The sequence below is a fragment of the Pholis gunnellus genome, assembly GCF_910591455.1.
Source record: "Pholis gunnellus genome assembly, chromosome: 1".
In the NCBI taxonomy this organism is placed as follows: Eukaryota; Metazoa; Chordata; class Actinopteri; order Perciformes; family Pholidae; genus Pholis; species Pholis gunnellus.
Window position 1 is genome coordinate 3,989,925 of NC_136528.1, and position 27,381 is coordinate 4,017,305.

A 27,381-nucleotide genomic window follows, 5' to 3' on the forward strand; every position below is an offset into this window, starting at 1 on the left:
TGAAACAGACCTGCTATGGGAATTTCAAAATAAAGGCGTGTCTTAAGATGATGATATGTATCAATGTTTTCACTTCGTATTGAATCGATACATTGATCCAGATTGATGGATCTTTACTCTCCTACTTATTATTTCTGGTGGATGACTTTGTAACGTGAACGCTGTATTTCTACTAGTAACTGATGGTTGTGACAAAATGAATTAGTAGTTAACTTTGTGATAACTTTCCTGTCTGTGTGCATCACAAACGGTTGTGTTTTGCGATCTAATGAACCTTGATAAACATTCATCTAATCAACTTGACTTCCTGGATCATATGTCGTTGTCTCACCGGTACCTTAAAGAAAACGTCCCCACCAACGCAGACCCCTGTACAGATTTAACGCAGGGCTGTTTTCAGTCCTCGCTAAAGGTCCAGGCATACGTTGGCTTGGAGGGATGGGTCATGATTTTCCAATAGATATTAAATTGTAAAAAATGAACGTTAAGTTTGGAGCCAGCAGATCTAAGTGTGGTTACACTTTTCAAAACTCCACAAGGACAACGCTCGCTGCAATATTTGTAATGCAGAGCCGGCCGGGGCAACGCGTCTCACATGTGCTTCCTCCAGACACTCACCACAGCGCTCTCACGCTATGCTGTGTGACTGACTGGCAGGGCTGGGAGGGGGAGACGAGGTAGGGAAGGGTTTATTTTTGTGTTTTGGTTTGTAAAATGTTCAGAATAATAAAGTTGGAAAAAAAACGTATTTTTTACAACCAAAATTACAGTTGTGTTATTACAGAGAAAGTAGTAAAATGTTGTTTCATTCCAGACACGGTATTGTTCTAATGCGGTCGGTACCCAGCCCTAACCCGGCTGGATACAGGTGGAGGACAAACATCTATTGCATTATTAGGTGATATGAAACATTCACATTTGGTCAACATGAAGCACATATTTCAAAAACAGTAAAATAGTACAGTCATGTTACAGTTTACATCCACGTCTGTTCAAAATGTCATCACTTCATTTTTAATCAGAAATTTGTGTGAAATTGTCATAAATTAGTATAATAAATATTGAACTATGACCAAAAGCTTGGACTTCCTAGGATACACTGATCGTGGTTACATCTGGACCCTGGTCCTTCGTCTGCCGTGGCCCTGCTGACTCCCACTGCTAATATCATTTCTATTAGTAGTCGCATTGCTTGCTTTGCCGATACCATTGCTGCTTTTGTTATCATTGTTATTTTACTTTATCCACTGCTGCTGTTATTATTATTAGTTGTAATGTTTCCATCATTATTATACTTACTGCTCTCATTATATGAATCATTTCTGTCATATACATTGAATGTGCTGTAACTCTGTTATGTTGTTTATTCTGTACACATGACATCTATCACACTTCTGTCCATCCTGATAGAGGATCCTCCTCTGTTGCTCTCTCAGGTTTCTTCCTCTTTTCTCCCCGTTAAAGGTTGTTTTGGGGGAGCTTTTCCTGTTCCGATGTGAGGGTCCTGGACAGAGGATTTCACATGTGTACAGATTGTAAAGCCCTCCGAGGCAAATTTGTGATTTTGGGCTATACAAAAAAAAATTGAATTGTAATGAAATTGTGATGCCAGGAGTGAGATGCAATCTCTCTCAACTGGATCCCCCAAAATAACTGGAATATATGTGGAAACTAAACAGATCCTTTGAGACCATGTTAGTGGATCACTGGCACTTCTGCCTAATATGCTTCATCCAGACTTTCATTTAAACAAGCCACAGTATGTTCAGAGTCACAGCTACTGCAGAGAACAATAAACAAAGACTGAGTGTAATGAGGTCTCCCACTTCCTAATGAAATATTGTTGTTGGAGAAAGCGTGTGTGGTGCCAGGGAGTGCATTAGCTGAGGCTCAAGAGGAAGAAACCTCTCATTGTTCTACGAGGAAACATCCAGCAGCCACAGTAAATAAACTGCAACTCATGTACATGTTTGTATCAGTCTGGATGTTGATGCCAACACAATGTCCTCTGTCTCTGTCATCTTTTACACTTCCTGCTCTCAATTATTACTCTGATACTGAGCTTAGCCGAATGTAATCAAGCTGACTCACATGATATGAAGTGTCAATGTTTGACATTTTTAACCGCCAGCAAAAACCGGTCTTGTCAGAGTTTCTTGAGTTGGAGTACAGAAAGCGTAGCTTAGTGCTATCTTAAAAGGTTTTCAATGTCATGGGTAGGGCTGGGTATCGTTTAATGCCAATGACCGTACCACTAGAATCCTTAAAGTCATACCAGACGCTTTATCACAAGCTGCGGCCGATAGCTCCAATGAATTTTGCTACATTTTTGTTTGAATTAGTTGTCTTCATTATGACACTCATCAACATCGGAGAAGGAAGTGTGGGGATTGGATTCATTCGAGCAGACCTTGAGACGATCACCGCCCAAAAATAGTTTTTAACCAGGTTTTTTTACTATGAAAGAACAGATATAAACTAATATGTGATTGTGAAAAAGAAGCGGCACTTCCACGGCTCAATGCCTCGTTCACACTGAATGCACCGCATGACGGGAATCACAACATCATTGTAGATGATTTCAAAATGAAATGCGACATTAGGTCAAGCTGAATGAGGGATACAACCTCAACACAATGTGCTACGTTATGTCATGTAAACAAACCACGTACCTCTCATCTGGGCACTGGGAGTGAGACCAGGCTGGAGATGTAATCACATATAACATGGGTAAGTTGTGCTTTCTATCGGCCTACATCTGAATTTTGTAAACAGAAAACACAAGTTTTACATTGTCATATATAGTGGAAACTTCAGTCGATCTCCCTTCAGCCAGCTGGCACCTTATTCAACAAAAGAAGCGCTTTTAGTGGACGTGCCTGGATGCATTACATTGCAGGCCGTTTCAACAACTGCAGTGTTCTCCCTCAAAGATTGTTGTCCCCATTTGACATTTTAAGAAAACAGGGTGCAGTGATAAAAACAACACCAAAGTTACCCTCTAAGATGTCTTTTAGGACAGTTAAGCTGCTTTGAAGGGCATCGGTCCACAGCAGCACATCGCTTTGCTCCTGTGCTGGTTCTCCTGTCTGTTACCGGGCTGTGCCGGCCGCCATCTACTGTACTAATACACGGACTATGGTTAAGTACCTCATACAACCACACTGCAAACAATCCAAACTATCTCTTTCAGATGCTTTGATGATGAGCCTCCCAGCAAATAACTACTGCATTCTGCTCCAACCAGTCTGCTACTGTGTACAGCTAACGGGGTGAAGTGTGCCATCCGTGGCCATGCAGACGTGGTCAAACTAAAGTATGTCACACACACACAGTTTGTTAGGGTTTACACAACAGTGCTCTAAGCCTGTATCATATGACTTTCTATTTGGTTTTAGCAGTTAGCATGAGGAATGGTGGAAATGCATCAGTGTGACATGGCTCTCAGGAGGAGAGACACGCAATGAGTGTCAGTATGTGATGAGTTGAGGTGTGGCATGTGTGAAAGCTGGACTCCTGCTGAAAAAAAGAGAGCTTAATAATGATCAAGAGTCACTTTTCTGGACTGGAAATCTAATTCAAACAGCAGGGCTCCAGCAGCATTCTAACCTGACATGTCCCACTAAGTTAGTCGATGATAGAGGTAGAGAGATAGATGGAGATAATAATGCAATAAAGAGACATGAGGGCACTGGCAGGTAATGAAAGGAAAGGTTTAGTCTGTACTTTAAAGGAACAGCAGTCTGAGGTTTTAGTTGGAGTCACAGTGGCTCATTTTAACACATCCTTCCACATGGATTAATAATAGTGTTGGGTTTTCTACATTCTGAGGCGGGGAGAAGTGATGACCTAAGATTTCCTTTCAGTCAGTCGATTGGTTGCTCCGATCCTCTGAGAAGAGGCCACTTTTCCCATGACAATCCTATTCGTCTCCTAGTCTAACTAAACGCGTCTGGTGTGCAGCAGATTAGTGGCAGAATATCACGCCTTGCCTGAGGACAGACTGACCTCACGTTGCGTCTGTAACCATGCACACAGAAAGTGAACACTGAATTCACAGTGAATTCCTGCTCTAATTAGAACGTTCTCATCCACCGACCACACTGACCGGCAATACTTCATTCACCAGAGAGGAGGAAGGAGATACAAGAACCACACATCATCAAATCAATCATTGCTGGAGGAGGATCATGTGATGTTGGAGATCCAAAGCGCGTGACTTTGGCAAAGAGAGTTGATCCCACAGCCGCCAAGCATTTAATTAAATATGGAGACTTGTCTTGACCCAAATGGGCTTGAGACTTGAGACTTGTTTTGACTAACTTGAGAATTGATTTGAATTAGTCCCAAAGTATCTCAATTCTGAATAGAGTAGATGGATAAATTAAAGCACATGATAACTAGTTCTATTCAGCTGACTTCAGAGATGATCTGGACAATATGTATAGGACACAAGTAACGGGGAGCACCACCTCAATTAACAATTCCAATATGTCATTTCCCCGGCTCGGAAAGTTCAATCAACATTTGTGTACATGAGCGACTCAAAGCCAGAAAGCAGAGAAGTAAAGGACTTTATTCACTGCCATTCATTTGCACATCTACATTTTTTTTACAAACAGTTGTCTATGTAATGAATACTTCACACAGAACGCAAAGTTGTGATGTCATTTTCTTCAGAAGAAGGTCAATTGTTGCAGGTCTGAGCTTTCTCACTGAACATTCCCCTGAGTGCTCTCAATGTCACAGAACATCTTGTGTCACATCACTGTCTTATATGTTCACACTTTATACTTGATCACACATTTAAGTTTTAGCACTCAAGTTTTTAGATTTGGGAGATAATTGTTCATGTTTACTAATATATATTTGGACTTTCTTAGACCATAGGAATAACATGTATGAATCTTGAAAATGGGGCGTAGGAGCCCTTTAACTGTGAAAAAGAAGTCAATGAACATTCTCTCTGGCTGTGGTGAAGTTTTGTCCTAATTCTAAGTAATAAAGCCAAATAAAGTAACTGCTTGGTAGTCAAATAAATACAATGAAGTTGTACTTCTATTAATACTACAGCTACTTTTACTAGTGCTTTTACAGCTACTGTCATCACCATCAAGACTTGGACTGTTACAGGTCTATGCTATCCCTCCCCACAGCAACAGAAGAAGAAAAGGCAACAAGTAGAAAGCCACTTGGATATAAAATAAAAAAGTCTCCAGTCATCTCCAGTATGACGAGGATTTACCTCGTCATACCCTTTTCTTTAAAAAAAAAAAAACCTGTGGACTTGGTGAGACGACTATTTCCGCTGAGGAAAGCAGAGCAGAGAGAATAAGGAGTGAGACGATGGAAAAACTGAGAGCACTTCTAGACAGTCTGCACAGGTTCGAGAGAAAGGAGAGAGGGAAAGTGAGGAAGCTGTAGATGGATCTATTTGGGGAGTGAGGAGAAACGTCATGATAGATGTCATTATCAAGTGTTATAGGCTGCTCCCTCTCTCTCTCAGTGGATATGAGGCAGACAGCCTGAGCGAGCTGCCCAGTCTGCAGGCTGTGATAAAACAACTACATTATTAAACCTGACATGTCAGTAACAAAGATGTTTGGTGTGGAATCCAGAGCTGTTACAGGAGCTATGAAATGACTCATGCCTCAACTAAATGTCTCACTGCCTCAAAAGAGTATAAGCCAATAGAGCTGGTGCCAGTTAGAGATCAACGCCATCATAGAAATGACACCACACTGCGTGCTGGCATTACACTGACACTGTACCAGAGCATCTGCCTGCTGCAGCTGCATCTCAGTCCACAGACAGGGGAGGTTGATGAATCACATGTTCAGGCCCGACCAGACTGATAAGACAACATCAGGGACAGAATCCCGTCAGCACAGTCAGCTCCATGCTCCACAAGGCCTAACGAGTTTCCAATGGCCTTCCTTTTCTGTCCGACAGCCTCCCTCTGCAGCCTTGGGACTGCCAACCTTGCAGCTAAAAGATTCATCGTCTAAGAATGCAATCAATCTGAGCTACACTACACCTGAAATCCCCTCGGCACCCTGCTGATGTAATCGTCTGGCTGTGTACGGCACAAAAGGGTGTTCTCTTTGAAAATGATCTAAAAGATGAGGGTTTACTCGTTGATACATACAGTACATCACATGTTCAGTCATGCTACATACTCAGGAATGTGATTGGCAGAGGTCCAAAAAGCAGGAGGAGGTATGGAAGGTCATTCCCTGAGAATGTCGGTGTTAACTGGTTGTTTACTGAAAAAATAAGCACTGATAGTGTGTCATCACACCAACTGAGTGTCAAATATCAAGGTAGAATAAGGTCAAATAACCACAATAGCAATTAGATATTTTATCGAAATCGTTCAGCCCTACAACCATTTTTAAAAGCCACACAAAACAAAAGCAATAGTTCGTAAACACAGACCAACACACCCACAGTAAAGTCCAGAAGTTAACTCGTTTATGAGCCAAAGAACGAGCAAGAGATGCTGCTCAGAGAGCTAGACCAGGAGCACATAGGCTAACCCAGTAACGTTAGCACAAGGGCTAACATAGTAACATTAGCACAAGGGCTAACATAGTAACATTAGCACAAGAGCTAACCCAGTAGCACAAAGCACACCCACTGAGCCAAAGAAAGATGGCCAATTGAAACTCGTCGATGTCCCAGCTGGAGACATGTGGCTTACGACTCGGCGGTGCTAATATGAACAGTAACAAAGCTCTTGAGGGTCGTATTTGTTGGGGAGCTCCCCAGTGGGCGGCTCCTCTCAGGCAGTCCCCAGAACAGTTTGGTCCACAAACGCCTTATGTTACCAATTACTGTTGTGTTTTTTTCCACTGCAGCATTCTGCTCTCTCTGGTAGCATCGTCTTCAATGATAGGATTTGCTGCTTTTACTGTTTTACATCACTATGAAGTGAATGAAGTAGGTTTCGGACATTTGAAGATGTCCCCCACTGACATCTTAAAATGAATGAGTTACTGATTGATCGATGTGGAAATACTGCACATGGAGCTTTGAAGCCTGAGGACAATCGTCCCCCTGTCTCTGGGCCCTGATCCCTTCCTCTCTCTGAGGCATCCTCACCTCTCCCCTCCAGCCATTCCTCTAGCAGCAACCTGAGCCCTCCACCCAAGTCCAAGCTGCTGCAGCTCTCAGACAAAGACAGCCTTCTAATCCCACAGCCACACACAGCTCAAGGAGCCAGGAATTCCTTCTCCTTAGTGCATATGCATGAACGCACACCTTACAGTCTCAACCCCTAGATCTTACTGTTCTTCCTGACACACTGAGGGATACCTGTGTTCCATATATTATGAGGCCTCCTCCTCAATTCTTGGATTTTCTTTATGCCCCCCAGTGATTCGCTGGTCTCTCAAGATGGGGGGGGGGCACCAGACTAGGTTATCACCCACCAGCTTGGCTGAGACACCAGCCCATCTTGAAAAACATTGGACGAGAGCTACAACCCACACACGTTTTCTGTGATCCCCAGAGAGGAAACCAAGACAGGCCACAAGGAAGCTGCACCGCATATCTCAGAGTTTAAAAGGAGGCTGTTGTTTGTCTGTTCACTGTAAACCCATCGGGTCTCATGTTAGAACCACTTCGCACTAACTAGAGCCCGACCGATACAGGATCTTTGGGGGCTGATTCAGATATTAGGGAGTAAAAAATAAAGTCAGAAAATGAAATATCGTAAGCGTCCTGTGAGGAGCTTCTGTTAGGGGCGGGGCTTAGGTGTGTGTGTGTTCACAGAGAGGAGACTGTTGGTGCTAAACAACAATGGCGGCTCCTGAAGAGGTTAGCTTAGCTGCTACAATGTCATCAGATCTATCAGAACTCGAGAGGATTTCTTCATTGTAAGAAGAAGACTTTTCTACATGGAAAATGTGTTTTCACTCTTCTCAGGGAGGTCAGGGGTCAGATTTTCACTCATATGAGTGTTAAGATAAGAACACAAAAATGTTCTTACATGAAGTCCAGTCTTGAAGACAATACAGGACAGATCTGCTCAGTCCAGGGTACACAGCTGGTGACTTTGGTATGATCTGCACGAGTTCATTATTTTCAGCGTGAACATTTTGACTTTACAGAGAGCAGCGTCTGGGTCACATGGCCCTGCCGCCTGAGATGGTCTTATCTCCTCAGTCTGCAGCACAGCACTGGAAATATTCATCAAGGACAACATTTCTTCTAATGTGACCTTCCCACCTCGGCATAGTCGTGTCTAAGCAAGACGAAGCCTTACAAAGTAATTGGACTGGGCAGTGTGATTACAGGCTGCTAACAAGCCCCTGTTCTATCACCATGGCCACGGCCATCCCATAAATCACCACTTTGAGCTGCTGCCCTCAGCGCAAAAAGGTACAGAGATATACATCTTTAAATCATTTGTCCCTGTTGCCATCAAATATCTTAATTAATCCGCGAGGACAGTCCTTCTGAAGCCAGCCTGCTTCCTCACAACATTTCATATCGATTCAGTCCTCATCATGTAGCTTCTATTGTGTTTTAATGTGTCCTGTCTGGATGGGATGCGTTTTAACGTCTTTATAATAGCAGACTTTGCACATGCAAACCAAAGACACATTTCTGTCTTTGCATGCAAAACATAGACAATAAAGTCTTTTCTGTTCTATTCTAGGATTAGAAACGATCTGTGGCCACGCCAAGGTCCTGTTTACACCAGCGATCTGCACCTCTTTCAACTGATCAATTGGATGAATAATGATGGAATTACATTGCATTACATGTATTTTCACTTTCAACAGCATCTGAATACTTAATAGAGGGAGGAAAGAATTCTCTCTTTTAGTCATTTGGGTGAACTGACCCTCAAAAGGGACTGAAGAAAGCAGCTTAGTGAAGCACCGACACGAAACAATGATCCAACACTGAAAATCCTGTTCAATGAGGCAACAAGTACTTTATGGTATGATAGCATGCGTTCTTTGAACAATGGACTTTAAGGATTATATGGATATGCTTCCATGCATACAGTAATGCTCCTGTATGAATCTGTGGTTAACATCTTACCTGAAACTTTCATTAGCATTACACTGTAACTGATCCTGTTTTAATGAATGAAGTTAAGGATGCTGCTCCATCAGTGTGTAAATGTGCACGGCACATATTGTTCCTACAATTCCTGAATTCATTGACCGGTGAATCAAGCGCACCATTCAGGAGCTGCTGCTGACATGTGAGGGCGCGTTGCATTACAGGCTGTTCCCTTCATCATGTATCTGCATACTAGACATGCTGATGTTCATGCTAAAGTAGCTGGATGAACATAATGTGGACAAGTCCAAAAGCCCCGGAGACTTTTGGCCGTATGCTGTCAGCAACATGTGCTGAGGTTAGCACAACGAGCTGATCGGTGAGCGAGTCGGTCACACTATGGCTGCTTACCGGTCAGAAATTTGACACCCTTTGATTTCACGTGAATTGGTACTCGGTAGTACAGACTAGGAGAGAGAGAGACACGGACATCTGTGAGGAAGATAAAAAGCGAATGGAATCTTTACTGCAGTGAGGTTTCCTGGAAGAGATTGATTTGCGCGACTATCAGGTGCAATGACTAATTCAAAAGATATCTGGTCTGGTTATTATGCTGCACTGTGACACTTAGTTAGGAATCTATATGCTCGTGCTGTACCATAGGCTGAATATGAGAAGGGGACGTGGTGACCGTGACGTCGCCTGTTGGTTTGCTAACGTTTTGAAGCCTCGAGTTTGGCCATTTGGTCGTCGCCACAGAGTGGGTGGAACAGCGGAACACTTCTATGAATTGAAAAACCCACAGTGAAAGGGTTAAAGTTGTAAGACCGGTCTGAGACAACTCCCAGACCGGACAACCTTGTGGTAGAGACCTGTCAATCACTGTGTAGCCCCGCCCTAAAGCATCCCCTGCTTTATGGTCTGTTTGATGCTACATGGACCATCATTTACTAAATGAACATCATGCTGTATTGAAGAAGACTTGAAACTAGAGATTGAGACCATGAACTCATGTCTACAATGTTTACTGAGGTAATAAATCAAGAGAGAAGTAGAGTCATTTTCTCATAGACTTCTATACAACCAGAGGAGTCGCCCCCTGGTGGACACTAGAGAGAATGCAGCTTTAACACATGAAGCATCGGCTTCTCTTTACAGGACCGGGGGTTGCTGCCTGCACTGTACATGAACTATAGAAGTAAAACAGGTATACAGATATTTGAGAGTATGTGGTCATCAGTGGTGAAGTTCAACTGACTGAACAGTGACATGAAGGTGCATCCACACTCTGACATATGCCTTCTAACATCCATGTTAAATCCTCTGCACACAACAACACACGGCATGCAGGTAAAAGGCCATGGCGATGTGAACATGAAGTGGTATCGGTGCCAGCTCCTCTGTGATCCATCTATGAGGAGGAAACACATGGTGAGGACCTGTGTGGTCATTGTAAGGCTCTTAGAAACTAATCTGCTCTAATTGGATGCTGGAGGCTTAGAACCACCACTGTGATCGACTGTGATGGGTGTCGCGATGGATCGAGCACGGTGGACGGAGCAGCCTCGGGGCCCAGCTGCCTGCTTACCGCCCGTTACATCATCTCAAGACTGGGGATGCGGCGAGCAATATTTTCATCATGAAGTCATTTACTTTTCATTTGCCGATCAAAAAAAAACCCCAAATCAGCTAAAGCATCTGAATCAGCAACACTAGTGACTGAACTGGAGTTTAGGGCTGCTGTGCTGAATCAGCATAATCAATGACTACAAGGATGAAAATGCGTCTACATCAATATTGTAAGTGAAAACAGTTTTTTTTTGGTTGTCCTTTCATAAAGCCATGAAGCGGTCTGCCTGCTTACAGATTCCATTGGGTTAGTGTTTGAAGGGAAACTTGGCTGGCAACAGGTCAAACTACAGGCGGTGCCATGGTGTGACACAAAACAATACGGCACCCGGTCTACCGACATGCCACAGCTCACCCCACCTGCCCCCTTAGAACACACCCGCCGACCGTCTGTGCTAAGCTTGTGCTGAGACAAACACACCAGCAAAAGGACTTTACTGAGCTGCATATTTTGATTTGTATTGTGCTGCATCACATAATTACAGTCTCCAGTTTGTCAAAATAAAATAAACTTAAAAGGAAACATTCAATCATGGTTTGTTTTTGAGGAAAATAAATGGTTTAAATGGATTGACTACTCAATACAATAGTTGATAGACTCATAGACAAAATTGGTAGTTAGTGGCAACCCTTCTGGACTTAGTGATGCGCTCAAATAAACCGGAAATGTTTTGACCTGATCCGAAACCCGGAACATATTTAAAGGAGGCGTGATCCAGAAGGAAGTCCATCACAGTCAGACTCTATAATAATAGACCAGAGAATAATAAGACCTGAGCAACAGCAACACTGACACAGCCTGATTAAATAAATAACACCTCAACTTCCTCCTCAGATCTGCTGCTAAAAGCTATCAGGTTTTCCTGTGACGAGGACGTTAGAGAGCTGATATCAGACATATGCACATAGACCAGTCAATAGTGGCAATATGAGACCCTGTGGGACGCAGCTGGACTGAATGTAATTTGTACCCGGTCTAGGTTCGAGTCTTGGTTACCAGGAACTGAGTGGAACTATAAAGACTAAGATGTGACCGCATGCAAACAGGTTGGACTAAAAGCCTTAACACTACATTTATGTATCGGTCTAACATTGTTTTAGTGATCTGGTTGGTGAGATGCACATCATGCTGCCCGTTACAGGCACGACAGGTTTAAGCTCCGTCCTGCTGTGAGAGGGTCGGTGCAGCTGTTCCTGAGGAACAAAACATCTGGAGGGGACGTGACACAGACATTTGGACACTATATACTACATGAAGATTGAGCGATTGAGAGAGACTTTATTATTTTAGTTCAGTGAGAAGCCACAATGAAACCAAGTAAAGTGAAGTTGGGGAGATGAAAATACAGAGAGCGCTCCTACATGAACAGGATTTTTGAGCAAGCATGCTAGCCTGCACACAGTGTGTTGAAGGAGGACGCTACGTGTCGACTGCTCTCCCACTGTGCGCGCCGATGGCGTGTGAAGACGGCAACTAGCAAATCCTAACACTTATAACAAATCCTCACTGAACAGACGTCGGGCTGGAGTAGAGCAGAAGAGTTATCAGGAGTGTGGCGAGCCAACATATCTACTACACACTCCACTCTACGAACTCAAGTTTCCAACATAGAAGCACAACAATACGTGAGTGTTTAGAGGCTGACGGGCGGCGGATCGACGTAGACAAACAAATACATCCTGGCTGGATAAAGATTAAGGCTTACTGGTCAGCGCAATGTAGGCCAACGTCAGCAGCGGAGCTTAGCTCTGCTTTATCTGCTGGGAGGACGAGTAGCAGACAGAGCTGCTCTGAGACAAGGAGGAAGAGCGTCACGCGTTGGGGTATTCATGTATTCATCCATGCAGTTTATGAATACAAAAATAAAAAGGGAAAGACTGTTGCTCTTTGTTTTTTGTTGCACTGCAAGAGGAAACCAGTGTTTATAGACTGATCCGATAAGAATCTCTACAACTTACAACTGACTGTATTAAACTGACTTTACATTTATACACAAAACTACCCACGATCCTAACGTTTACACAGCGACATCTTTATCATTGCTGGAGCTCGCCGGTACCATGGCGCCGGTACCATGGCGCCGGTACCATGGCACCGGTAACAGCTGCTGAGGGTCCGTGCTCGTACTGCTACACTGCTCTGACTTCTGGTGACGAGTAGTTCTGTTGAATACACTTATTGTAAGTCGCTTTGGATAAAAGCAAACATTGAGACAAGAAGTAAGGCATGCAGTGGCAGAACCCGTCCTCATCTTAGATCCACAAAGGTTCATTTAAAAGGCTGTTAAACTGCCATCAGATGAACAAAATAAAACAGGCTTCATCTACTGCGACTCATAAAACAAAACCTTAGCGGCATTATATAACATAAGTATACGACACTGACTGACGTCCAATCAGGACCAAGTGTCACGGAGCAGTGATGGACAGGCAGAGGTGATAATGGTCGAACAGCGGAATGAAAACACAGGCAGGGAGGTCGAATTTATGGACAGATCCAAAGCTCCACTGCTTACACAGCGGCACATCGCAACTACCTGAGACGCCTGAGCTGGAACAACATATCTAACATTCCAGGCACGATGCATGGCCCCCAGAGACCCTCCACACGAACCAACGCTGATACAACCACTCCAAGTCCCAGAAACGTCAGAGTAAGAAACATGCAGGGGCTAAAGAGTCAAACACGTAAAGGAATAAATGAGACAACCACAGCATGCCCCAGGCCACGACAGTAAGGGCTGTCAGTCCTGCCTCTGGCATCCCCTTTGTAACTTACACAAACCGTCTCTTCAGCTGAGAGCTGAACACGATCACGACTCTCTGAAAGATGATGGACAGGATGATGTTAGAGTCACTTGAGGAACCTGAACGTGAACTGATGACAACCACTTTCTTCTAAATACGTTGCATTAGTGGTGAAGAGTTAAATTCCTCCAGTGTTACAAACTTTAAGAATGATATTGGAAGCCTGAATATGCCAGAATCAATACCTTCAATATGTGACTAACAATGACACACACACACACGACAAAATCAGCACATTTATACTTCAAAACAGTGGTAACCGTACACATCAGTATATTATCAGCCAAATAATAAGAGAACACAACACAAGCTGCCACTAAACACATGTTGCCACGCTGCTTGTTTCACTTCACTTCCTCAGAGTTCAAAGTGAAACTTGTCAGTGATGCTGCTGCCTCAGGCCTGAGTCAGCGCTGTGAGATGTGCAACACCTCTTCCAAACAACACGCCTGTGTCGGGAGTCATTTTTTTCCCTCATTGGTATTTATGACTTAGATGTTGACATGAATGACATTTACACGAAGTCAGAACCTCCTTTGTGGTCTTTTTTTCCTCCTCATCCAACAAGAGCTCGAAGGTCTGCTTGAATTAGGGCTGGGTATCGTACCCCAATATTTGACTATTCGTTCGTTGGGTAGGTATTCGATTTTCAATTTTCGGGATTCGGATATTTTCGTTGTTGCTTTTTAACCTCAGCAGAACACGGAGAACCGGCGGCGTTTGTTCCCATGGGGAGCTCTGATTGCACTCTACACTCCCTCACTCTGTTGATTACCACCGAAGAGTACTTCATCCGATACCCATCATGTGACTGGAAGTTGTGAGTCCCTCCGGCTAGCTAATCACCGCCTCTTTTCTAGTCTTCCACTCAAAGCTCTATAACACTACATGTCATCATTCACCCATTCACACACGCTGATGGAAGGGGCTACCACGCCACCCGCCACATTCACACCCCGTAGGCACAGCTACGGGAGCAATTTTGGGGTTAAGTGTCTTGCTCAAGGACACATCGACATGTGACTAGCGAAGCCAGGAATCAAACCGTCGATCCTCTGATTGAAGGACGACCCTGCTCTCCACTCAGCCACAGTCGCCTCACGTAGTAAAGCCGGCACGAGGAACGCGTGCCAGAAAACGACGTAATCACAGCCAGCACGTGGTCATGCACCTCTGAATTTATGTAACTTTGGACCAATCGCATGTCGATCGCATTAAATAGAAACGCTTTCGCTGATTGGCTGCTATCAAAATCATACAAATAGTCGTGTTGTTAGTGAATACGTTTTTCTTGATCTGGGCACATAAAGGATGGTTTGACTGGAGAACTTTAGATACTACATCACTGAGAGCTCCACAAAGAACACTTTCAAACCATGCTTCTCCTCAGCTGAAAGCTCACTATCTCAACACAAATTGATGGATAGAAATCCAAAAACACTACGTGAGCAAAAGCAAACATTTAAAGTAAAGCTAAAGTGCCAGAACAATAAAATACATGAAAAACGTATTTACCAAACAAGAGAGGGCTGCTCATCTGACAGGAACACAGTTTGATAGTCTGAGGTCAGCAGGAACCAGCTGCTCTAGTGCACATCTGGACTCCAACATGAAAATCATTCAATTACACAGGAAATGAATAAAGGCATTCAAATCACTGATCCGTATATCTACTGCTTTGTTTTGGAAATCCGACTTTCTTTGAATATGAAAAGAAGTATCTCTGTAGACTGACCCTGGACCTGACTCTGCAGAGAGGCTGGCCCTGCTCCTGGGCTGCTGGCCAGGCTTTTAACAAGCCCATCTACACAGAATGGCTTGATCAACCCACTTCTGGGCTGAACTTGGAGATGGTTGTGATGAGCAAACCCCAGACCACACCAGGCCTTCACGTCCCTGCAGGATGTCCACTGCATCAGAATCACTTGGATCACACTTTACCATTATTACTACTTTTGGAATGAAGCCAAGGACTGCCCAGTGTCGGTACTTAGTGTCTTAACATTGCCCGTTTTTATCTCTTTACATTTTCTGTAATTCTCCCAGCAGTGAGTGCTCACCCTGGGGTTTAATTCTAGCCAGGACTTTGTCAGAGTTGAAAAAAGGGGGGAGGAAGAAAAAGAAAAAGTTAGAAGGAGGAGGAGGAGGAGGAGGAGGAGTCCAGCAGCATGACTAAGGCCTCTGGTGGCAGAGCTTTAGAGTGCCAGTAAAAGCCAGCAGCTTTGGCCAAGCAGACAGGCTTCTGGGTACGAGAGAGACAAGAGAGGGAGGAAGCAGAAAGTCAAACTGGAAGAGCACAAAGTCTGAGGGACAAGAGGGAGGAGCCGTTTCCATACTACGGCAAAAGTTATATTACACATTTCATAGACTGTGTCTATAGAATGTGTCTCCTCATGACGGAGCCGGGCACAAAGAGCTACAAGCACGACAAAGGCAACATTATCATTCCCTGTGTGTCATCAGATATGATTTAATATGTTTATGAATATTACATTTACCATGTCTCACTGTCCTACCTGTGTTACCCAACAACTAACCAGCAACAAACACAGAAACACACCAATGACTGCAATAGATGGACCACATGCACGACTGCCTTTCTGTACTTCTTTGTTGGGAATGTAATGGACTACTTGATAGTCCAAAGACCTGAGGTTGTGGGAGACCAACTGGACTATACGTTGTCTTCATTGTCCAGTTAACCAGTGTATACAAAGTAAAAACTGTGGCTTTGTGAATGGAGAAGAAAGGAAAAGAAGAAAGGAAAAGAAATGTCTGCATTCTGCTTGAACAGTGCTGGCAGATTTGGTAAGCATACAATTAGAGGAAAAAGAGGAAAGCAGGAGCATGAGTTGGCAGTGGGCTGGACACAGAGGAGGAGGAGCCTGGCTCTCACTGCAGTGACGGGGCCAGAGTGAACCTCAGCCGGGGAGGATGAGGGAGCTGGTCTGGAGCAAAGCTTTCCAAGAATCACACACAAACGGCCCCATGAAGGAACATGCTCTGATCCTGAAACTCTCTCTCTCTCTCTCTTTTTTCTGTGAGGATGGCTAGTATGAGCGCCACATGTCGTACAAAGTCACCAAACTCTCTTCACCGGACAGACTTCTGACTGTACGTTTCAGCCTGACGACGTGTAAATGTGCGTTCAGCAGATGTAATCATTGGCTCATAAGGCCTTTACACACAATGGGACGAATAAACACGAAAAAAAGTTCTAAATACTCGCCTCTTATTTCACATCAAAACTATTCATATTGGCAAATTTGCGACAGTTGCAACCCTTTTTTAATAAAAGGTTGGAATACTACCAGGATGCTATCGACCCAGAGCAGCGTGTGTCTGAGGTCAACTCTCATAAAGCCTAAACTACTGTAAGCTATTTTATTGACATCCCTTTAAGTACGCCAGTGTATGTGTCTAGGGCTTTTATTGTGAAAGGATCTGGTCTGCGCTGCCTTTGTCACAAGGAGTTTGTCATCATGATTGGGACTGTGGAGCCTCCGTGTTGTTGGACACCACATGGACATACACATGTCTATTCCACCACACAGCCTTTTTCCACGATGTGAAAGTCCAGAAAAATCAACGTCACTCTGTAGAATCCACGTTTTTTGTGAAAGTACTTGTGACTAAAAGCTTCAAAATTCACCAGTGGAATATTTTCTGATGTAATTGTTAATTTGTAAAACAGAAACATTAACATCTCTTCAGCCTGTGTTAACCACAGACATCTCACCAAAAACATTCAAAAAACATGTCAACTTCGAGACGAGGGAAGCGGAAGTGCAAAAATGCTGACTCATGTCTGGGTTTTTGGACTCAGCGCTCTATACAGCTATAGAGGGTGTTAACGCCGTGTGCTTCAGCATGCTGTGTTGTGATCCTCTTGCACAAGCTCCTGCCAGGCCGTCAGAGCACACGTCGTAAAAAGAAGCCGTTTAGGCCGAACACCAAAGTGTTAAACGAGCCGTTCTTAATCAGGCAACTTTCATTCCAGCTGCAGACACAGCAGCATCGTGCCCGGACAGCCAGGCTGAACAGTAGGTCGCTCCATGCCGACCACCGCAGATCAAGTCTGAAAACATTAGACCATCAAAAACCAAGTACATGCACAAAGTCACGTCTTCAGAATACACGACTATTGAGGGAAAAGCAGCTATATTCATGAAGAAAATCAATAAAAAAGGAAGGCAGAATCAGAAACGGTTCAAACAACTGATGAAACAAAAAGGTGTACTTCAGAATGGGCGGGTCAAATGCTCTCGGTGAGTTTGGGGCTCGAGGCTAAACAGTTCTTCCACTGAGAGATTTAAAAGCAGACCCAATGACCTCCGGGTCAGGACAGTTTGGTGGTGGTGATGGAAGTTTGTGTTCTCCTTTCATGAATGCTGTGCCTACTCTACCTTCATCCCATCATCTAGTCTCTGGACAGTTAGACTGTGATTGATGCTGTACTGATTACAACAGAACATATAGTTGCCACCAATCATAGACGGTCAACAAGAAGAGGACGTAGTAGTCATGATGTCTCCTATTGGTCTGTGGTTTTGAAGCTTTGACTTCAGTCTTGCAGACTGCAGAGAGTGACGTAGAGACGAAGTAAAAGGCTCCGGTAGCGACATGACACTAGAGGCCTTTCTCTCTTGTTTCATCTTCATGTAACTGCATTATTTTATGCACATTTCTCTTCTGCATTTGTCGTCTTTGAAATCCTCCACAATGTAAAAGTTCTGTAGGAACAACGATACTGTAGAGTGCACGCACAACGCGAGTTTGTTCCAGTGTCACCACTGCTTACCAGTACGCGTGTACAAATATTACTGTTCTGTACATTCACAGCACTTCCCAGCTCTACGCGCTATACACATGCGTGTTTGAGTGTATACTGCGTGTACCGCTGCTTCCACTCTGCGTATCTAAGATTGAAGAGGAAGCAGCTCAGATCAGATATGAGGTCGTGTGCAGCTGGTTGTGAAAGAGAGCCCAATGTTATTCGTAACAATATGTACAAACTGAGTTGAGATGGGAAGGGGGAACGCAGTAAGTCCTGAAGAAAAGAGGCAGTACGGTGAGAGTACAATGGTGCTGTTGTTGGCGGGGTGAATGTGCATGAAGCAGTGCAGAGTGAGAGGGTTTGGTAGGCCTGCAGGCCGCTCAGGAGAAATTAGGATTAGGAGGTGGACTCTCAGCAGTGCAGCCTTGTGATTCCCATTATTAGCCGTGTTGGAGCTTGTTTGTGCGCTGGCATGCAGGGTGCTGTTGGAATGGTCTCAGTGCTTCTGAAGAAAGCAGGTTACTGCTCACCTTAAGGACATTACTACCACACACAGTGAGCAGGCCACAGGGTGATCAGATATCATAAATCATATTCCTGGTCAAGGATATATTTCTGACATACTCATATTTAGCAATATGTGCAGTGAGCTGCAGGCTGAGATTCAGGCTCATCCATTCCTGTGTGTTTGTGAATAGTGAGTGTAAACATGGTGGGGCCTACTTTTAGAACCATGCAAAGGCACTGCTGAGGAGAGACAGAGCTGAGGGTATACCAGACTCACTCATATCAGATGTTATCATCATCATAATCATACGGGCATAATGAAAAGCAGCACTCAGTGTTCAGAAACAGGAGGGGGAGGGTGTTGTCAGATGCCAGCATGCCGAGGCATCGCTCATGAGTGTGGGTGGCTGACTTCCTGTGTCTTTTTCTGGCATGAGCACGCCTGTCTGTCTGCTGACGAGGCACGGAACGATGTGAAAGTGTCATGTCATGATTATCCCGACCAAAAGAAGTGCGATTCACGATATTATCCCGATAATCATCGGAGTGCTGAAATTTAAAATGTGACTAGAACATAGTGGATTCACTCCACCTCACATTTAGTTAGTTATTGGATCACACATCTCTTTTAGTGAAGGCACAAAGGGATTTATTGTTAATGATGCACTTTGGTGCATTCTGGCCATGATCTTAAGCTATCGAGCTAAGGCACCAACTTTATGCATGAAATAGATCAAACATTTTACCTTCAAAGAATAATGCCATTTCTCTCCTTACTGAAACCAAAAACTACATTTTATAACATAAATAACACAAATATCTGTAATTATTATGAATTCTAAAAGGCAACCATAATCTACATCTGTCGGTAAAATAAAGAAGTTACATTTCTTGACACTTTGAAATGAACACGTGTGACTGCACACTGACACTCTTCACTAATACTCCAGTAGTGAGGCGTCAAAGACAGACTGAGGTAGCATTTGACCTCTGGAAACTTTAGTACACTTCTGTCATAATGAAAACAGGTATCACTTTAAACACTTCAGTATTACAATGTACGAACACTGAACAAACATTTTCCGAAAGGGCAACAGGTCACAGCGCTCTAAAACAAATACAAAAGCTTGAGGCTCAAGTTGAGCACACAAAAAAGATCTGATTTAGTCACCTCATTCATTCATTAGTGGCAGAGGGCTGTGGTTCATGTGAACATCGGCCATATGAGCAACAGGTCTCCGTCACATGTCCAGACCTGTCAGAGAACAGGCTGGTCGTTCACAACTCTGTCCCAACATGGGGCCTCTGTGATGGGCTGACGTGGTTAGTGTGTGTGTGTGTGTGTGTGTGTGTGTGTGTGTGTGTGTGTGTGTGTGTGTGTGTGTGTGTGTGTGTGTGTGTGTGTGTGTGTGTGTGTGTGTGTGTGTGTGTGTGTGTGTGTGTAATGGCTCCTCTCATGGCCTACAGTGACAACACACACAAGTGACAAGTCTCAACAGTGACTAAATGCTGCAGCGAGTGTGAAGCAGGAAGTGCTCTTCTTTTCTCTCACTTCTCAGCCTCTACGTCACTCTTTGAACGAACACATGCCAGGTGTTTTCCACCCTTGATTCATATGCAAATTGCTATGAATAGAATATTAGTTTATGACTGCGTGCCTCAGCGGTGACTCATTTATGTGCAAGCAATCAAACCACTTGAAAGGCAACATACGTGAGATCTAAACTACACAACACCGTGTTGTGTAAACATCACACAACAGTGAAGGCAGGACTCAGTGAGTGTACCAGCCAATGGAATGCTATTCCAAAAGCCCAGGTCAAAGGTCGGCCCACAGGGCAGGATCATCACGCTTCAGAAACAAGGAGCAGTGCGACCTTACAGCGGTCATAATTAGATTACACAGAGATCAAATCACACAGCCTCTGATCTCTTATTGCACTTAAAAAGACACAAATCTATCCAGCGGGAAAACAACCGTTGAAACTAGAGATGCACCGACCCATCAGCTGATTGGCCGATCACTGTCTTATAGCCAATGTTTTGCCAGGACAATTTACACACATGTGCTGGATGATGGTTTTATGTCACGCATACAGCAGCACAGACAGCAAAGTCACAGACAGCAAAGGCACAGACAGCAAAGACACTGTGCTGTCTGTGGTGTGCACAGTTTACAAATCCATACTTTTCTATGTCAGTGTCCTTAAGTCTTGAATCGAGCGAACGACATTAAAGAATATGATAAGGGCACAAAATGAAACCGTCTTACCTCATAGGACCAGACACACTGGACCCCGGCAAACCTCCTGACACACCGGCCCACCTCCACGTCCTCATGGGTGGTGTACATCTCCTGTAGACACTCTCTGATGTGGGGCACCATCCTCTTGAGGACCTCGCGGCTCATGATGACCCCTGGCCCCCCCATGCAGAAGTTCTCTCCGGGCTCCAGGGCCAGTTTCCCCAGCTCGTCCCGGGCCCCCATGCCCGTTTGGCCCAGGAAGACGGCCTCGCTACTGTTGAGGCTGCGCAGGAAGCCCTCCAGCTTCTCACTCTTGATGTAGACGTCGTCATCGGCCCTCATGAACCACTCGTACTTGTCCAGGTAATGGTCGTGCATGTACTTCAGCATCATGAAGGACTTTTTCTGCGGTGGGTACGAGTCATCCACATTCTTCAGGGCCACAACGGGAATAGGTATGGAGGTGTCAGAGCCCTCACTGGAGAAGAACTCCACGCGACCTGGAATGCTCTGTGCCCATGTCCTGTAACACACAAAGACAAACGGATGGAGTCAGAAAACACAAGTGGAATTATCTGTAACATGTAATAACAGGAAACAAGTATCTAGCATATTAATATCCACTCCTTACAGTTTACTCTACATTACGATGTACTGTTCAGTCTGTATACTCTCTACATTACTCTGCACTTAATGCCTCCCGCACTTCTCGTTAGATACTAGACTGCCTTTGGTTGTCTCAGTTGCTGTACTCTGTACAAAGCGTTAAAGCTGAATGGGATGCTCTGTGGGTCTGTACTCACTACACTGGCTGTCTGTGTATGCAGATGTGGTCCACATGTCATTTTATATATATATATATATATATATATATATATATATATGATGTAGCATGTTTTCTGGTGATCCAGTAAATATAAAGTCTCTATGAAATAACCACATGGTTTCATATTTTCCTGTGTAAATGAAATACTTGACAAATGAATAGAACTGACTATTTTCTCATTTCATTGAGAACGTTAACGTTATTTAACAGTTTGTTGATCACATTGAACAGAGTGGTAATGTTGAGTCTGATGTAAAACAAAAACACAATCTTCAAATGATATTCCCTCAACATATTTCTGGTTTTCTCAGTAACTTGTGTTCGAATGTGCTTGTTTTTATCAACTTACTCGATGCTACTGTGTCATGATCAAGATATCATGATGTATGATTTCATCACAAGACGATAAATTATCATATTGAACTATTATCGCCCAGCCATACTTTGGAGGGAGGCCTACAGACATAATGTTTGCTTCCAGTGGTTTGACAGAACGTCCACGACAATGACATTGTGAGAAACCCCTAAAAATGCATGTTTGTGCACCACACACATGCCTGTGCATGTCGTAACTTTACTTCTCAATTCTAACACGTCTCCTGACGCACAGTCACAAATAGCTTGTGTAGATTCGTTGACAGCCCCAAAAAAACAACGCAGCCCCAGCTAAACCAGGCAGGGGTGAGCCGACATACTCGTAGATACACCGCAGCAAACAACAGACTCCACAAAGTCAAACTCTTGTCGTAGATCAAGTTTGGAGATGATCAAATATGTGGAAATAAAAAGTCGCTCTGTGAGGCACGTTTCTATCAGATCCCATTCACCTTCTTCACTATTGGAGGAGGACAATAAAGCCAGTAAAAGCTGATGGACAGCAGATGTGTGACTGTCCCGTCAGCTCTCTTAAATACTTCCTATTAGACAGACAGTGTGTGAGCACCATGAGGAGCTGCAGCAGAGCAGGAGGACTGATAAAGCTAGGAGTCAGGCCTTTCCTTGCATGAATATAAGCGATGGGAAATGTTTAGAGTCACGGTGGAGAAACGCTGACGCTGTCCTTTAACAAGCTTTAACAACCCCTAAGACTGATGTGTGGCGGTTCCTCTACTAAAAGAATAAGAATGAGTGACCTGAGGAGCAACACAGACATTCATCAACATGGGTCAGTACGTGGTGGTCTCATGTTAAGAGGATGGAGTTAGTTAGTCAGCATCACACTGTTCCCTCAACAAAAAGACAAGGGGATGATTCCATTGGGTTATTGCACAAAATAAACTCGTTTTTGATACGTATACGTTTCGTTCAGCAAGATATTCTTCACAAACGAACACCACGTTTATGACTTCTGAAGTGTGAACGCAATCAGCAGAAGTTAAAAGTATAACGTGTATTTAAAAAAAGGTAGACATCTAAGCTAACGTTAGCCTATAGAGGAACTCCACCACGGTCACATGACTTCACGTCTCCACCTTTAAGCTCAAAGAAGGACTCGTGTTCGGCATGCGAGGACGTCTCATTTAGACACTTGTTAGCAGACACATCAAAGCTTCTACCTTTACCAGAGGGCCGTTTACCGACCCATTCTATATCGTAGAATAATCAAAAACACATTCAAATAACCCACTGACTTTGAGACAAGGGAACATGAAGTGCACAAATGCTGACTCATCTGTGGATTTCATTCACAATGATCCCACACGTCTGCCATGTAGAAGCAGCGATACGTCTCCTCTTAGCCTACATGATGATTCAAGCTAAAGCCTAAAATAATAAGCATTCATTCCAACCGTTGTTGAGAGGAAATTGAAAGAACCGTTTTAACAGAATAAACAACTCATCGGTGTCTGCTGCTGATGGACTGGTCATTGACAGCACAGTCCAGATGGGTCCTTATTGAAACTAGAAACCCAATCAACAGGCCTCTCTCATAATATAGAGATCTGCTAGTTTTTGAGGCAAACTCTTATTTGTGGGACTTGAACATAGCAGGAGTCAGCAATGACTATCATTGCTGACTCCTGCTATGTTCAAGTCACGAGCTTCTGTCTGAGGGCCCAGAAGATGTTCAGTGGAAGCATCAGAAACAGAGCAGGTCCTCAGTGGGACTCTGTGGAGCAGTGAGGACACAGCTCTGATGGGATCCCATCAGGCTGGCTGAAGGTTTGAGTAACCCTGGGAGGCATGAAGCCCTGGACCTTATGTGCCACGGTGAGCCTGACCTAGTCACTTGGGAGACGAATAATCCACAAGTCATTCAAGTCATTTGTAAAGAAAGACCGTCCAACATTCTGACTGAACACATTTGAGATTCTGAACTGATAAAACAAGATATTTGCAGGTCACCTTGGGCTCTGGGAGATTGTGATTGTGTCATTTCTCTATTTTATAGACTAAATGATTAATTGATTAACTGGAGAAATAATCAACTGACTGATTGGCAATGCAAGTTGTAGTTCTAACCCAAAGTTTACAAAGAAGTTTGGAGAAATGTGTCGGAAAGGATGAAGCAGACATGTAGAATATTCCCATTTGATGGAAAAAAACAACATATAATGCTCAGTGTTTACGGTCGTGTTGCTTCAATGAAGAGGGACACTGTGGTCCTCAATACTTCTGGTGCTGATAGAGGACTTTGATAAGCTTACCTTAAACCTTAAAGCGACATAAAAAGGAGAGTCAGCCGTTAGAAGTGTTCTAGTCGTTTCAGACCAATCACGCAGCACTAGTTTCATAACTGTTACATGTTTTCTTGTGAATTCCCTTAAAACGACAGAAACGGAGCTGGGCCCGACCAACGAGAACAGCTGGAGATGGTAGAAATACGGGCTGCTAGCTCCCTAACAGATACACCGTGTGAAGCGGCTGTGAGCCGAACCCTCCGGTCCGCGGACACAGAGAGCTGACTGTTGGGACCGTTACCGTTACGCTCATTGTGGGTGAATGAGACACGTCACGTACCTGTGAGCCGCCACCGCTCGGCTGTTCAGGTATTTCTGAGCAGTCATGACACCAACGAACAGGAACGTATTGGACCTGGGTCCAGGTTTCTCGGTCGCCGGTGACCCGTTATCTTGCAGTGGCCATAGTAACCCGTTGTATTCCGCTCTGTGACCCCCGTTCAACCCACAGCCGGACGGGTTTGCCTTTCGCTTGTGTCCCGCTTTCTTCAGCTCCGTCGCCTTGGGTAGGATGAGTCTGGACGCCAGCGTGAACCCGACCACCAGTCCCAGCAGAACACTAAACCATGCTCTTCGGCTTCGACCTGCCATTCCCCAAAACTTCACCAGCTCACTGTGTATCCTCGCTGTATCCTAAAAAGACAGCAAAACGATAACCAAAATATAAAAAAAAATTAAATTAAAAGAAGAAAAGGGAGACGGGTAGGGCTCCTCTGTTGCTCACACACACACTCTCTCATAGTAGAAAAGCCCTTTTCTTTCAGTTGCCTACGTAGCATCACAGCGGTCTCCTTGAAGCGGCCACCTGAACCCTTCTCTGCCGCTGCTTCCTCTGCTCATCCAGCCGTCGGTCCTTAGCGACCATCGGAAAAGTTCAACGCCGATCGACAAATGCAGCAGCTTTTTTCTTCGCCTTGAATAGCGGCCCCATTCTCACCATTATCTTGCCATTGGAAGAATGTCGGACTGTCGAGATCGCTGATTGCGAAGGGGGGTTTAACCAAGCAGTGGTTTGACCCAGCGGCTTTCCGTAGAAGCGCTCTGACTGGCTGGCTTGGTGGATCATGGGTGAATCTCTTCGAGGTGGGAGGGGCCGGAAGTACGTTTCACCATTCTGCATTCCCGTCTCTTTTTTTTACCTTTCTCAGTGTCCTTTGTGTCGCTTACGATAGACACACAGACTGACAGATAATGTAACGATCATATATGTAAACGGTAGGGCCACCTGATTTAATTTCAACTTTGTTTCTGGGAAATTATGTTGTATCAATCCTTTTAATTTGGCGAACAGCTAGAAATACTACAATACCCATGAGCCTCAGCCGCCGTTGCCATGGAGAAGAATCCAGTCTGAGGCGCGGTAGCGAATTCGAAACGCGTCGCTGTTGCTGCTGTTAGCAAAACACGGCTCCATAGTGGCTGAATTCAACAAGAAAAGACCCAAAATAGTGAATAACTTCCACCCGTCGTTTACGTCCCATGTGACATAATTGTGAGATCGGTGATTGGATGAATCTGGCAGAAATGCACCCTGGGAGTAGTAGTAGTAGTAGTAGTAACTTTTACCATAGACCCAATTACTTTTGCACTGGTCCATCCTGCCCCCCGCCCCCCCCCACCCCCGGAGTTTGATTGAACGGTGCTGCGTTCACGTTATATGAAAAACATTATAAACAAATCCTGTGAAGCAACTAAGAAATTCATTGTGAACGTGTAACAATGAAATTGAATGCATATTATAATAATGTGTGTTGTATTTTTTTATTTTTGTACGGTTTTAAGAATTGTTTGTTGTTTATTCATTTTGCAACAGCGTATGCAGTTTAGTGCTTCAAAGATCCCCAAGTAGAACATCCATACTCAGCTCTCTGGTCTGGAGCGCCCCCATGTGGTCGTTGTAGTGGTCTACACTAACTCGGTTGGTGGTGTGTTGATTTTTTGCTCCTTAATACCATTAAACACCTTCTTTGAAACCCATCAACATATCTCATGAATTACCTGTACATGCAGAACTGTGTGCACATTCAAAAGCATTGTTTACACAATATAGTCACATTAAGGCTTGAATTTGAATGAAAGTGCAGAGGTGGGGGCCTTTCATTTTTTTGCGTTGGTTAGGGGGCACTTGGTTGAAAAAATATTTCACAGGGGGTACATCACTGAAAAAAGGTTGAGAACCACTGGGTTAGAGGGTCTAACTCCCGTATCATGTTATGTATGTTGTGGCAACTTGTTTTTCCCAGACTCCCTTGACAGATGATTCCAGCCATGCCAATCAAATATGTGGCTACGTGTCAAGTTGATTTGTAGTGACAGGTTTAAACAGCCTACTAAATCTTCAAGTGCAAGGACACTCCAACCTTATCTCGCCCAGAATTCAATAAGCTATACAAGTTGATTGTATTACAATAATAAAGAAGGGCATTACGACAACGGCAATACATCGGACATGTCCACACATATGAAGAGCCACCATCCCGGTCTGTCAGCGACGGGGGACACTCCGGAGTGCAAAACAAAAGGATTTCAAAATCTGGTTAAAGTGCTTGAGCCAGGCTACGAAATCCACTCACGCACCCACTTCAGTGTGAAGATCGTTCCTCCGTGAAGAGGAAAAGACTGACCGCTCACTTCATCACGGAGGAGATTCATAGTCCGGTGCTGCAGACACGCCCCCTCTGTGAGAGTCACACAGACAGGTGCTGTAGACACGCCCCCTCTGTGAGAGTCACACAGACGTACACCTGGTGCAGGTGCTGACAGAAGCAGCTGAGTGAAGCTAGACAGGCCCAATAGTAACATCCCAGTCACCACAGAAAGATCTACCCTCTCCCCAGACGATGGAGATATTCTCATCTTCTTGAAAACAAATGTAGAGTTATAGACC

The 27,381-nt window shown here is 44.2% G+C and overlaps 1 protein-coding gene across 1 annotated transcript in view; it reads right to left on the bottom strand.

The window, feature by feature from the left end:
• Positions 1-25,455, bottom strand: part of chsy1 (chondroitin sulfate synthase 1) — a 42,141-nt gene extending 16,686 nt beyond the window's left edge. The window contains exons 1-3 of the mRNA XM_079161763.1: positions 25,267-25,455; positions 24,775-25,127; positions 21,015-21,510 (exon numbers count right to left, since the gene is read on the bottom strand). Of these exons, the coding sequence (XP_079017889.1) occupies positions 21,015-21,510; positions 24,775-25,085 (807 nt within the window). The 5' untranslated portion in view covers positions 25,086-25,127; positions 25,267-25,455. The remainder of the gene's footprint in view (positions 1-21,014; positions 21,511-24,774; positions 25,128-25,266) is intronic.
• Positions 25,456-27,381: the final 1,926 nt, after the last annotated feature.